Here is a 15,657-nt window from a genome sequence, read left to right on the forward strand (position 1 = left end):
CAATCTTGTAGCATTGTGATGCATGAATCGAAACAGCTATCCACCATCCTTGATCATCACCATGCATAACAGGCATCTGTAATCTTGGTTCTCTAAAAGGGAAGGGGTTCTGTTGCAGCTGTCCAATTTGTTTGTAAACTAGATGTCCAATTGGTTGTACCTGCAGAGACTTAAATGAATCAGATCCTATGACTACCTGGTCTATGACATCACTTTTTAACGTAAAGGAAAAAAATCTAGCGGGGGAGGGGAGGAATAGATTCTGCAGCAATATGCTAAAACACATAAAAGTTTGTTGACTAGTTGCAAAAAAAAAATTAATATTTTTCATCATTGCTGCGCCGCTGCTACTACTATTATTATACTTCAGGAATGTTTTTCACATGTTTGTAAGGCAGGCTGATGGCATTTTGTACTTTCAGAAGTTGGTTGTAGAATCTGTACAAAATAATTAAGAATAAATTTCACTATTTTGATGCTCAACCCTTGCAACACTGCACACAAATAGGCTGATATACACCTTTCTGTAGGCATACACAAATAAAATTTTTCTCCATTTCACCCAGTATCACAAGCCGTTAAGAAGCAATTAAGCAGGCTACTACTCTATTTATGATGGGAGCAGTTTAAGGGTTAAATATTAAAAGCATAAAAATGCACTGTATTTTCTATCATGGAAGAAAAATTAGTCAAACCTTCAAGTCTCACTTCTATATCTCAAATTTTCAATGTAACTTTCATCTCTCATTTACTACTATATTTTCTATTACAAGGGATCTCACTTTTAAAACATTTTTCATAAAACTGCCTAACAGGAGAATGATTTAACCCTTTGAAAAGCAGACATTTTTGCAAAACCCCTATAGAAAAAAATGTAAACAGGTGGGTTCACTATAGAGACACCAGGCCGGAAAAGGTTAAACAAGAAATCATGATGAGCATTAGTCAAAGTTGCGACCATAAAAATAATTTGCATCAAGTGGGAAACACTATAAGCAGGATTCACTGTAATTGCAGTTCTACTACTCAAATATAATTTAATAGCTTGAACTAATATCAGTTTTCAGAAATGCTACAATATACATGGAATTTCAATGTGTTATACTTTATTCAACTTCATACTTGTAGAAAACATGGAAAAGGTACAATAAAAAGGTATATTCCAACCTCACAAGATTTGTGACCATTATTTTTTAAGAAAAGCAACCAAATAAAAATATTTCCTGCAGGGGGAAAAAAATAACTTACTTTCCAAGCACCTTCCCATACTTTTCTCATAAATTGTTCAGCTTGCTCAGCTTCTTCCAGAACCTTACGAACAAGATGTTCAGCATGCTCTGCAGCTCGTGCAGGCAAAGACATATCCATTTCATCAAGTTCAGTTTTATCATCATCCTTGATAAAAAAATAATTCTCAATTTTAATATACAGAAAATTCCAAAATTAATTATTAAAAATACTTTAATGTTGAGTGCTGCCTTTGGTATTTTTAAGACAATGTTTTTAATCATCATTCGCATGAGGAATCTGGCCAAACTGATGGAAACAAGAGCCCATTGAAAATCCCATAGTTACTTATACCTCCATATCAAAATTGCTGCATATTAAAATGAATCTTGCGGACTACTTTTTCAAACCATGGCATTAAAGCTCTAAAACATGGTTTTCCAAACTATGTTTACAGCTTTCTTGCGAATAAACACAAGGATTTTCAATTTACAGGATGTGCCTCCCAGGAAAGAAGCTTCTTAGGAGACACCAAAATCAGGGAAGGGAAAGTGTCTAGATTCTAGAGCCACTACCACAAAAATTCAAGAATCCCCGAGTTAATACATAGAGAGTAGTTTTCAAAAACGAAGTGCTATGTCTTTTCCAGTATAATGTCATCATTGTAAACAGATGCAAGCGACATAAAAATGTGGGTATGCATGCGCATTCCCTTAACTAAGTTTTGGAATCTGACGACCTTAGGTAAAGGGATAGTCTACTTCCCCCTTCCCAGGCTAGCAGTACCATGCGACCAATTTACATACAATAGAGCTCTGGTAATCAGTCAATTGGTACTGTAACCAACACAGACTACTTAAAGCTCATGAAATCAGAAGAGACAAAACCAGAAATTTTGCTAAAATTAAATAATTTCTAATGCAGACGTGCCAACTTTTGGAATCCGGAGATTCTCCCGAGGGGGTACGCCCCTACCTGGCACTCATACTTTTAAAAAAATTCTAAATTATTTTTTTTGATATCGATTAAGAAAAAGTTCCAGCTCTTTCTCCCCCCCCCCCCCAGGCAGGTTCTGCATTGCCCCTGAGCAGAATATAATGCCATGGAACAGCTTTGTGTTTACCGCACAGCTGTTAATGGAATACAATAACGATTATACAGGAATTTCAGCAACCAAGGTCATGCCCCGGATAAATGATTGCAGATAAATGCTACGTAAAGTCACGTCTTTGCCAATTGCAGACGTGCCAACTTTTGGAATCCAGAAACCCGGAGAGTTGGCAGGTCAGCAGTTGCTTAAATGCGGTCACCAAGACTTTTTTACGGCTGCTCGATGGAAATGACCACGGCTGTCCTCTATGGGTGTTTTCCTTAACAACCACTGCAGTCATTGACGTCACCACAACGTGAAAGCTCGTGTAAAATCTAATTATCTGTCAAAATCTGGAGAGCAGGAGAAAGGATGAAAAATCCGGAGTCTCCCGCCAAAATCCGGAGAGTTGGCAGGTCTGCTAATGTTTTTTAATAGCATGCAAGAGAAACTACTTCCCCTCCTGATAATGTTTTAATTTATTAAAATAATTAATTCACCTCCTTAAATTTTTATAAAACACATTAAAATGAAAATGTGAATTCAAAATGAAACAGAAAATGAATATTTTTTAAAAACTGGAATGCATGTAACTTACAGAATCATTCAAACTCTCAGGTACATCAGAAACATTAAAGAGTCGCTGCCTCAAAATAGCCTCATCACACTTCAAGAAAGAAGTATCCAGAGATAAAGAATCCAACATATTTTTGTCGTGCAAAAATGAATCGGTTTCATCACTGCTACAAGCCATTTTCCCTCCTGTAAGTAGAAAAATATGTAGTATCATTGAATATTTTTTAATTTCAAAAGAAGCAATATTTGTAACCAATATTGTGTAAACAACAAATCATTTAAAAAATTTTCTCAATATAGTAAAACTTCAGATTACGTGTAACTTTGTTTAAGAGTGTTTTTTACAAAATGAGCAAAAGTTTTCAAAACCAATTTTGACTTGATGGACTGTTGTAGTAAAATATCACCACAACAAAGACTCCTAGATAAAGACTGGTCTATCAAGAGGGTTTGAATATTCAAACTATTGCCTTCATTGCCTATCTAGTGCACATGATCACAACCAGGCTGAGGGTTCTTTTTCTGAGGACAAGACAGTCTTAAGTTCCGGGACTAGATTTGAGATTTTTTGGGGCCTCTTATATATTTTAATGAAAGATCACATTAAATATTGTATGCACATGTCATGTAAATGAGAATCTTCAATAGTTTATGGGCTCCTGTTTGACTGTGGTCTGTTTTCCCAGGCTATGACAGCTCATTTGTTGAGGTACCACTGACTACAGGAATGGCATTCATAACAAGTCCTTGACTGACTTACCCTCTTGCTGTGTGTTAATGCATGCAGAGAATTCCAAGTGTAGCCCCTGCTTTTGTTTCTTTTTTTTAAACATATATAATTCTGTAAATACTCAAGTCTTTAAGATAAAATAAAGCTTGCACTTTATTTTTAAAAAAGAATAATGGCTGGCGCGTGAAGGAGATGGTTGTGGAATGAATCGTGCAAGTTTCCATTATTTCCTATGGGGAAGTTTATCCCAGACCGTTTCTCAGATCACTTCTTAAATTTGTTCACGCAAAATTTATCAAATTTTTGTTACAAACTTTAAATAATATTATATTACAATCTCATCTATTCTGATATAGGCATATGGTCAAACTCATTACATACTCATTCACAGTTAATATAATTACATTATAAATTCATGCTTCTTACGAGCACTTAAAAAGTTTGACTATGGTAAATTCCCAATACACAGTACCAGGACTGGACAAATCCCACATGCCAGGTCACTCCATGGCGACTAAAAAATTAGTAGTGATCCTAAAAATAAGAAATTTTTCTGTGTAGTTATTAAATTGCAGGCTGAGAGCAACACAAAACATTTGGAATTTATAGCAGTATATCTGCCAACATGAAAGAGGGTTACTATGCCTTGAAAAGTCAAGTATTATTATTTTGGACCTTTCCTTCAGGTAAATTTTTCTGGCAACCTAGAATTTTTTGCGATTTGTACAGCCATGCATAGTATACCGATTCTGGGAGTCAATTTTTTTTATCACCAGATCCGATTTGACATCATTTGCTTGGGGTGTCTGGAAAACAATGAAATTTAAAAATATGCCAAAGGGATTGTGTTGGCGACATATCGCTGTTTTGGCACAGGCTAAAACTTAACAAAAAAGGTATGTTGGAATTAACCGTTTGATTTTAATCAAAGTAATTAGAACTACAATAGACACCGCTTATTAGAAATCAAATAATGTCATTCAATTATTGTTATCACTTTCGCAAAGTACGAAACGGACAAATATGACATAGGAGAAAATTTGTTCATAGTTATTAGGACTTTTAAGTTATTTTTCTTTAAAAGTTTACTTTTTGTATATTTTGAAGCTAAGGTTGAACCAGACTAATTTTAACCCTATAAGTTATGATGAATTTGCAAGACTGTACGAGGCCAGAAGGCTCCCTTATAGGCAAATTTTTTTATAGATACACCTACTAGGGTTGGTGAAAAAACCAAAAACCGGATTTTTTTGGTTTAAATAACATTAACATTAAATGATTTTTCAGAAATTTTATTGTTTTTAAACTTCTAATAATTAATTAAAATAAAATGTTTATTAATGCAATTAACACTATTACCATAATTAATTAATCTAGAAATATTTCTTAAATTTTAATAAAAACCAACTTTTGCAATTTAATTATTTTTTGCTTAAATCAATGGATTACTTTGTGTTTAATAATATTAAAAAGAATTTTCAATCACATAATATATAAAGATGTTTTCTTCAGTTACTTTCAGTATACTTAATTAGGAAGCTATTTTGCAAAAACTGTGATAGAAATTAGGTGAATATAATGTATTTAATGAACAAATAATGCAGATTAATTAGCAATGATTTATGATATACGGGATGATAACTAAAGTTCTGATTTCAAAACACTTTAAAAAAAGAACCATCATCAGAATGACTTCAAAATTTACATGAATATCCCTGAAGCAATGGAATTTTATATGGCAAAGGGGAAAAAATACTTAAAAATAGAAAATTAACAACAATGTACTCATTGAACTCAAATTTGCTTGCAGAATGGGAACGATGGTCATTCAGAGCAAAATTATAACTTAGTTAGCACCACACGATTTCATAATTCATGGAAATATTACAAAAATGAAGTAATTGAAGAAATAACTACAACTTAAGAAATGTTAAATATATTGTCCATCGTAATCTGGCAATGAGATGAAAGCACAAAAATGCGTGTTCAACAACAGATCAGATTATGTCATGGTTATGATGTGGATGTGCTTGCACATCAATGTTTCACAATCCGACCTCTGTCTAAGATTTTGAGGTATAGCCCCCCAGCCAGAAGTTGTAAGAGTATCAGTGAACTGACAGTGGGCCAGGTGTCGTGCCATCCTGTTATTGTCAAAATGGGTCTTCAGCAGATGCTTTGCTGGTATTGTGATGTGCATCTTAATAAAAATTGTGCTATCCACACACTGATGCTGTTGAATTGTCAAAATGATTTGGTTGCAAAAAATAGATTATACTGCTCGCCAAAAGTACAGCATCTACTTGCACTTTTTTCTTTTTCCAAAGAAATTTCAGAGTATCCATGTAAATTTTCAAGTCATTCAGACCAGTAGCTCATATTGTAAGAGAGTTTTGGAATCAAAACTTTAATTATAATCATCCTGCATATAGCTGATTATTTTTCATTAAGCTGTTACTACTGAACCTTGTTTAACTGAGCTTAATGGTGAAAGTATAAAAAAAAGTGATTGAATCTTAAGACCGGGTGATATAGGGTACGAGATGTACTTCTTATGGGAAAGAAAATGAAAATGTCTGAGGTAATGTAACTACTAGTACACTGGTCTTTGTGCTCTAAGGGCAGTGGTGTCTTTATTGGATTATAAGACCACCTCTGTGTGTGTGGTGCTTAGCATAATGATGTCACTACTGTTGCTGCTTCTTTGTGAAGGGAAAAAAACAACCCTGTGAGATAATACACCACTACATCAAGGTGTGTAATGCAATCTTTATTCATGAATTTGCTAAAAATAGAGCATCAGAATGTAGCCAATAGTTAGAAAATGTGGCAAGAATCAGAAATTTTGGCTTCTATATATAACTGAGCAACCAGGACACTTAATATATATGTATAAAAGTGGCCTGAATATAATTTTTTTTATAAGTTTTAAAAAAAAAAAATCTGTATTTAGGCCATTTTTATGTGATTTTTTGAGAACCCCCCCCCCCCCAATTGGTTAAAACTGTGGTTTAAACCAAACAACCTTGAGGCCTACTAAGCTTAAAATGTCCTAATCAGACTGTAATAGCACTATGATCCATGTAAGTGAAGCGCTGTTTTTACAGTGGTTTTCCTTTAGTGAAAGAATGTGTAAGCTGAATGAATGCCAGGACTCTGGCACCAGACTTAACCTATTGCCGAAATCTCTTCCAGCCCAGCTTCATGGCGCAGTCTGGAACAAAGTATGTGGACCTAACAATCAGTGTGTATCTAGTGTTGCATGGGGTTATCATCCACCCTCCTTTTTAGTGCCATTTCAAGCACCCTCCTATATTTTAGAAAATTTATCTTTTTGTCCTCTTTTTCAGGTTTCTGGAATAATTTTTTCTGGGGTTTTTTCACTCTGAAATATCTCTTCATCACCATGAGTGTTTGCATGCTTTTTCCATACATTTTTACACGCTTTGACCAACGCCCTCAAAATTCCCAGACAAATCCAAATTGCCTCCATGCAGGGCAGGTGCTACTCTAACCATAGCCCAGCTTACCCCAGGATAAAATGGAAAGTGTGTCGAAAAAACAGCTCTGAAAGAAGAAAACCGCAATATCTATTTCTGAGAATTAATGTTTGTTCAACAGCAGATGCTGTGTACTCATGTACTGAAGTGGGGAATGGATGCCTATTCCATTCAGAAATAAAGAAAATAAAATGCAAACACTCAATGCCAATTCCTCTGGCAAAAAAAAAACCACTCCCAAAAGATTAACTTTAGAGGGTATAGAAAGAACACCCCTCCTTACTCCAGCGAAGTAATAAAAAAACTGACCGGACGATGGGCACACTTTATTAAAAGTGAGGGGAGACTTTTTTTTGCTTTAACTCAAAATGTCTGTTAGATATACATCACAATGTCAAAACGTTTCAAGTCCAAGACATTGCATAACTTTTTGGCCGTTACCATCCTACTCCCCTTTTCACCTGGTCTGAAATTCTGAAGGAAAAGAAAAATTAACCAATGGGCGGTAACATTAAATAAGCTTGACAACTGCCCCAAAGCAGAATGTGCCAAAATCTGTGACGTAAGTCGCAGAACAATTTCGAAGAATTTCAAGAAAAAGTGCAAAGAAGCACTATTACATGTATGGGGATTTTTACTGCAGAACATTTCCAGTCAGCGGAGGGCTCGTCGCAGAACAGTGCTAAACATTCTGCACTGGGGGACAACTGTAGGAGTGACTTATTACTTTTTGCACAGATTATGACAGTTCTCTACTTCACAAACACTTACTGTATCATCAATGTTTGTTCCCTCTTTGTTGACAACTTATTGGGAGAGTTTAAATAACCTTTTTCATGACGAGTCCAGATTATACTCAAATGAATACGTGCATATACATTTGCAAATTTTTTACCTTTTTCAGTAGCCTATTAATCATGGCCCCACATCCTGGAGCAGAGTCCCAAGACTGGGACCTTTGGTGGGCCACAAGACTTTTCACAGGCCCTTTTGCAGTAAATTTGCAGAGTAAAAAAGAAAATGAGAATCATCTTGGGCCACGATATTAATGCACACAAATAGATAAAAAATTTTAGAATAAGTGAATATTTTCTTCATATTTATTAACATTTTTAAACATAAGAATTATCACTGATCAACTCCATCATCCCAGACTGAAATTTGAGCAAAATTTCCAGTTAATTTAAATAATTTATTGGCAATTTATCATATTTACCAATACAAGCTGGGGATGACGCATTATTACCGGTAAATATGAAAAAATTATTAAATTTACAAAAATGGTTGGTAAATATGCATAATAACTTGGGGTATATATATATATATAAATAAAATTTCCGTAACATATATAGTTCTCTTTTAGTTAGGAAAAATCATTGTGGTAGCGGTTTCTTTTTTAGAAGAAAAGTGGCACCATCTGTTGCAAAAATGACGTCATCAAGAGTGCATGCATCCTCTCTTTCAAGTTTTAGAATCTGGTAACCTTAGTGGTGTCAGATTTTTGTGTTGTAATCTATACTTCAAATTGTGAGTGAAGTGTAATGATTGGATATTTGTAACATTGTAGGTCTGCTCTCTGTGGCTAGACTTTTTAATAAGGAGATCAACTTGCGTTCACGTCTTGAAGTTGGAAACCACAGAAAACCAACTTCAGTGGGACATCACTGCAGGGGCAGCTTGAGCTAACCTGCCACCTGGGTGCGAAGCCTCGTTAGCATCCCTAGAGGCAACCCTGGCGAGAGGCCGACAGGTATCCAAATCTTAGGGGACCTCCACATAAACCTGTCTTTTTCTTTGCAAAAGAAAACTGCACACCAATATTTATTGCGCAAAATGCTTGTGACCATACGTCCCACTTTTAAAGTCGAATTTTCTTCCTTTTGGTCTCGTATTATTTCAAGTTATCTGGCATTTTTTTTTACACACACACACACACACATATATATAAAAAGAATGATAATCTCAAAATATCACTTATTGGTGAGCCATCATCACTTGCACATATCCTTTAAAGATGATATATAACGAGATTTAGAAACTTATTTCTGAATAGAAATCAAAGTGTTTCTAAGCTGCTCCAGGGGCCAGACAAGCAACGCCAAAATTTTCCTTTGTTTTCATTTGACAAAATTTCTTTTGTTATGGAAAACATACTAGGTGAGGGGAACCAAAATGCACACTTGTTCCCTTGTGATCGAGTACAGGGATGGCTCGAGCCATGCGATCGATTGCAGCCTCACACAGCACTGCGTTTTCCAAACAAAAAACGTTTTTAGGAATTTTTGGATTAAGTTGCGAGGGTGGGACTGACAGGGATGCAGCTCAGGACTATTCTTATCATATTTTCACATTAAAAAATAAACTGTAGTAGGTCCTCCATGAAAAATCTGGTTTGAGGGCAAGCAAGATTCTATAGCCTAGGGGCCCTGACGAAGGATGTGTGGGCCATAGGGAGAGGATACGCAGGAAGCGTAAAAAATAAATCCTGCATGGGTAGAGATTGTCTTGAACTACCCCTGGTAGATTTTTGTTTTTCGTATCGCGGTCCCACACAGGTCCTCTCTATTCCCAAGTTTTCTCAATATCTCCATTATCAAGGTAAGGCTCAAAATTGTTATGCAAATTTTTATTGTATGAAATTTTTAGAAATTGTTAACGAAACTAGAGTCTATGCTACTGCCATTATGACCTACTGCACCCCCTTGCTTAAGCTGCACCTGCATCACTGTGGTGTTTGAACACGAACCTTCATGATAGATGGTCAGCATGGCCCCCACAAGGGGTGGGCTGACAAGACTCCAGCCCTGGGGCCCGGGGTGATTTTAATCATTTTTTTGTTTTTCACGCTATAAATTCATCATAAAGGGACCCCGTGAAAGTCTGGTCGGGGGGCCCATAAAAGATCCTAGCCTAGGGGCCCTGCTTCAGGATGGAGGTCACGATGGTCAGAAAAGTTTTCGCAAGGGAGAAGCTATGGAACATATACACGTAGATTATAAGTAGTATCATAATTCACAATATACATTAGACAGCTCTTCACAATTCCCGAATTAAAAAAAACAAACAAAAAAAAAAAAACCAGATTTTAAAACAATTGATCGATACCTTTTTAAGTTATAACAAAAAACCTAGAGTCCCGATATGATCATATTAAGTATCATTCAAGTAGATCTTTGTTTTGGCTCCTCTCTAGATGACATGGATTCATAACTCTTACTTATCATTACAAATTAAATGAGAAATGAATAGTTATAAATGTGTTAATATTTTACACCTACTCTGTTGTGCCACATATGCATTTAAATTCCAAAGTATTTAGTGTGCTATCATTAGGTTTTTGTAAGAGCATCAGCTAACCATGCAAATGATAAATTTTCATGCATATGAAAAGTGAAAGAAAAAGAAATTAAACAAATACAAAATTTAAAAATTCAATTTCACAACAATTACTTCTCCAACTGATCTTGGAAAAAAGAAAAACCTCAACCGACTCTTAAAACACGTTAATAATTCTAAGATGAAACTTAGTCAAGTCCACGGTTTTATGAAGCTTTAAAATGCTTTCTTCTTATATTTTGATATATCCCCCCCAGACCCTAACTTTAAAAAAGATCTTGAAACATTAGCCTATAAAGTCTGGATTAATTATTCTTTCCATTCTCTCAAGTGAGAGAATGGAAAATGAATATATTATTTCTCACGGAGATAATTCATAATAGACTAATAATTGAAGGCGCTGTAATGAAATTTAAAAAAAAATTACAGGTCCTGTCCAATGAACCTGAATAGATCACCAATGATGTGACATGACCTTCTTGATCACACGCACAATAGCATCTGAATAAATGCACGGGTTTCTAAAGGGTTCAGTTACGTTCAAGGAAAGTTCAAAGAATAGCTGAACAGGCTTGCTTACCTTTTTAATTACCTATATTATCGTCGCATCGTATGGCACAAGCAAAAGCCAAGGAGAGAGAACACAACAAAAAACAATTCTTAGTAATGTGATGTTTGGTTTTTATAAACAGCTACTGACTGGCGGAAGTCAGTGAAGAGATCGCTGACGTCATATGAAGACTGGAATGACCATATAACCCCGTATTTCCCTGGACATTCCCGTATTTTCGCGTGATTTTGGCCGTACCGACTTTTTCGCAAAAATCTCCCGTTTCTTTACGTCTTTTTTAACGAAGCCAACTTGTCTTACTTTTAATTTCAATCGTTAATTTCAATGATCTTCCCAACTGAGAAATAACATTAATATTCTTATTTATAGTCGTAATTATCGTAATCTCATATATTTGTCATGTTTTTTAAACGTTTTATTTCGTAGAATTCATTTAATTCATTGCAATTTGCAGTAGTACTTCATTTCCCCACCCTGGAGACTTTTCTGTGACTTTAGCAATAGTTGGTAAATTTGTTTACTTTTAGCATTATTTTTGCCAATGTCCCGTATTTTTCCATATTTGAAAACTCGGTATACCACATTTTTCTAGAACAAATATGGTCAGCCAACTGAAATTTATCAAAACCTAGTATTTTACAGTAAGACCCCTCTTAACGGTCACCTCTTTTGCAAAAATTAAAAAGTCACAATTTACCATTGTACAACAAAAGTATGCAGTTGAAACCGAGCAACGGTCACCCCTCTTTTTACGGACGAGTTTTTTTTGCCCCATTGGTGTCCGTAAAAGAGGTTTCACTGTATTAATACGTTTCAGAAAAAACTTTAAAATACAAATTAATCAATTCTCACAAGAGTAAAAATTAAAATAAATAATTACGATGAGTTTACTTAAGCTGACCATATCTCATCGAGAAAAAGTAAATAACTATTCAAAAATACGGAATGTTGCAAATGTTTGCCAAAAGTAGTAAATATTTCCCGACTCGACAGAAATTGCAAAAAATTGTGTTGAAAAATACTGTAAAGGGGTAATTCATATCATAGGAAATTGTAATTTATTTCATGAAAAAAACGTTAAATGTGCGAAAACATGAGAAATATTTATATTCAGGGACACAACTGGAAGGCGGGAAAGCAGACAAATCTGGTACCCCGAACGCTAGACTAAAGAGGGTGAATTCGGCACCCCCTCAACTGCTCCTACATCATACGTGGTACCCGAAATGTGTGCTGTTCCGGTTGACAAAGTATTCTGTTCCCGTCCCTTGGAGTATGCAACAGCTGTGGTCGCACCGGTCTCCCGTATTTCCCGGGACAATCCCGGTATTTTCTGTTTTTCTGGCCGTCCCAACTTTATGGAAAAAGTTTCCCGGTTTTTCCCGTATTTTACACAAAGCTTACTTGAATTTTTATTCTTCATTGAAGTCAAAGATTAAAATTATTTTTCAACTCATAAATTATATTATGATAATTACAACTATAAATAAAAATATTAATCTCCCACATTTGTCTTGGTGAACGCGTTTTTTTATCGTGGAATTCATTGCAATCCACTGCAATTTGCGGTAATGCTTCATTTCCCCCATTGTGATTTTTCCGTAATTTCAGCAATATTTGGCAACTTTGTTCGGTTTTGGCATCATTTTTTGGCGATAATTGGCAATGTCCCGTATTTGGAATTCCAATTTCCATATTTCTTTCAATAAAATATGGTCAGCTTAGTTTTTGATGAATGAAAAAAGGCTCTTCACGAAAAATAATGTTCACGAAAATTCAAGAAAAAAAAACAACAGCGTATGACTATCACCAAAAAGACTAAAATCACCAAACAAACACTGACTATCACCAAAAAAGTTGCCAATTTTTTGTTGAAATTACTAAAGAATTTGCAATGTATTGCATGAAAAAACGGGACATCTCTAAAAATGTCGGGACAGCAAAAAAAAAAAAAAAAAAAAAAAAAAAAAAAAAAAGGAAAAATAAGGTAATGTTCCCGTAAAACGGGGTTAATAATGACCCGGTATGGAGTTAGAGAAAATAATATCCCCCGTGAATAGACTCCGCAATTGTTTTTGCAACGGGCCCCGCGTCTAAGGGCGACCTGTTTATATTTTGGTCACAATTTTTTTTTTTAATTCATAAATTTTATAGTTCGTAAAAAAATCTCACAGGATGTCAAATTTCGGGAATTCGTTAAGAAAACTAAAATAGAATGGGGGAAAAGGGTGCAAAAAAATCAAAAATTCGCTTTTCATCTCGTATATTTGTAGCACGTTGAGGTTTCCTTTATGAAATATATTTTAATTCATTATAAATTTGCCCTTGAACTTAATTTCTCTCCAAAAGAAATTCTCAAACATTTTTTGCAATATAATTTCGCCGTCAACGGACATTTTTTATTTTTGGTGACAACCGGTCTTGTTCTGTAGTTTGGTTATTAAACATTTAATGAATTGTTGAACTGTAAAAAGTGCTTTAAAAAAAACAAAAAAAACTGCACATTTAATGTTTCCAAGAAAATTGTTAATCAATCAAGTATAATTGAGATTTTTGGAAGATTTACAGAACGAATTAAAATATAATTATCTGAAAGTCAGACTAAACGTTGTTAACTGCGTTTCTAGAGCCAAAATCGAATTGAAAGTGAAATTCAAACTTTACTTTTCAAATTAGCATATATTTGTGAAACATCGTTATAAAATCGTCATTTTCAACACAAGTACATTTTGAAAATCGTAAATATGAAAATCACCAGTAAAAAAGTTTAAATAAGGGGGAAATGCCTTGTAAAGGTTTAAAATACAATATAGTCGAACCTCAGTAACACGAATCTTACGCGAAATATTAAAAAAAACACTGATGGGGGACCACATGAATTTTTTTTTAACTTCATTAGACAACATTAAATTCGTTAACGAACTAATTTAATCGGTCCGCACGGTTTGGCATTGATGAGGTTCAACTGTATGCAATACCGCAACTGGGGAGGGGGGGGGGGAGCAGGTGAGTTTGGTGTTCGGGGCGTTGAACCGGAGGGGAAGCAAATTTCACCCTTTAACCTGTTGATCAACATTATAAGAGGGCGCTAAAATGCGTGCTTGCCCCGGCTGATCAAGCAACTAGTTGCGGCCCTGACAACTGCCGTCTTATTAACATATGGCCTCACCCAGATACTCCACAAAAATGAGATCTGGTTGAAATTTTCGAGAATTTGCAATGTTGGGCCTCAGAAAAATAACTTGGCCCACGATGCCCTTGAGACGGCCATGGCCATATGCTTATAATTATTACAGTAAATCAGATAAAATACGATATGGAAAGTTAATGATTTTGTTTTAATTAAATTTGAATTTAGCTCTAGCTATTTCGGCTCCCTTTTTAACTATATTCACTTACGAAATTTGCATATTCTTTCAGTTTAATTGGAGCTTTCAAACAGTTGATCATCGTGTTTGTCCCAGTTTTGATAATTGTAATGATTTCGGCACCTATTCGAAAGGATTCATTTTGTACTGACTAGTATTAAATGGATGCCTCCCATGAGGGTCCCTAGGGCTCCAGCTCAGATAGATGAGCAACGTGTAAAAAAATAAAATTTCACTCACCAAGGTTTATAGGGTGAACATATAAAGCAGGACAACTTGGAAACAAAGTCGACATCGAGAATACATGGATTGATATTTCATTTATACTGCTTCTGGAACTGTGCGCGTGTGCAGTCAAGCAAGTTTTTTTTAATATTGTCAGTAGAGTTTGTCCGATTATTCCTTCAATTGTTAATCGCAGTTACAATTTTTAGTTCAGTTGACCGACTCGATCAATTCGATTAAAACTCTTCATTTAAAGTTTGCAAATCGACTTCATTTATTTCATAAAAATCCGATTAGAGCTCTTACATTATGCTTCAGCACATTACCTAGTAGCTCCGAGACCATATTTATAACAGGGTATTTTATGGATGCACTTTCCTGAATCACACGATACCCTAACGTCAGTCGTCCACTGGAAGCTGCTACGAATGAAAACAATTCGCGTGTATGTGCGACTACTATAGTAGTCTTGCGAATACACAAAACTTGTTATCGCTCGTCATAGCTTCCAGTGGACGACCAGCCTATTAGTTTCCACGTAAAAAATACTTTACTTACACAAAAATAGCATTTGTAACATAAATAATGACTACAGGGGAAGTGTTGGATATTTTAGAGGACGCATAAAAAAATATATGTATTGAGCACATGCATCTTTTTATTTTATTAGTCACCAAGACAATTGTCAAATTGCCACGATTGAGTTTTATTGTGGCCGTTTGTGCTAGTCTTGTCGCAGACGAATTCGTGCTAAAAGCACGATTCGTCAATTCAATTTCAGATAGAATTTCTATGATGAAAAATTCTACCTCTGGCAGAAAGTGTTCGATCAAGTACAAAGACACTAGCAATGGTACGTTTAAGACGCAGAAAGCAAAAAAAAATCTTCCGAGTCAGGACCGCATCATTTCAACTTTTTCGGGGGGGGGGGGGGGCAAAGAACATGTACTCAATGTATGTATGTGTGTATACACACACCATTTCTAGTGTATTTTTCAAAAGCGGGGGGGGGGGGGGGTCAAGCGCCACCCCCC

At 35.3% G+C, this 15,657-nt stretch overlaps 1 protein-coding gene across 5 annotated transcripts in view; it reads right to left on the reverse strand.

Moving 5' to 3' along the window:
• LOC149080061 (adiponectin receptor protein-like) overlaps positions 1–15,657 on the reverse strand; it is a 90,138-nt gene that overhangs the window by 31,856 nt on the left and 42,625 nt on the right. For 3 of the 5 annotated variants that reach the window (XM_089239004.1, XM_089239006.1, XM_089239007.1), the window contains 2 exons: positions 2,916–3,079; positions 1,249–1,395 (listed from right to left, as the gene is read on the reverse strand). In XM_089239004.1, the coding sequence (XP_089095130.1) occupies positions 1,249–1,395; positions 2,916–3,071 (303 nt within the window). In that variant the 5' untranslated portion in view covers positions 3,072–3,079. Of the gene's footprint in view, positions 1–1,248; positions 1,396–2,915; positions 3,080–8,018; positions 8,111–11,039; positions 11,167–15,657 lie in introns of those variants that run through there. The other 2 variants (XM_089239005.1, XM_089239008.1) reach the window with 2 other exon arrangements.

Source organism: Pholcus phalangioides, unplaced genomic scaffold (genome assembly GCF_987345545.1).
Source record: "Pholcus phalangioides strain wild (caught in Gottingen) unplaced genomic scaffold, Ppha-v1.0 ptg000011l_1, whole genome shotgun sequence".
Taxonomy (NCBI): Eukaryota; Metazoa; Arthropoda; class Arachnida; order Araneae; family Pholcidae; genus Pholcus; species Pholcus phalangioides.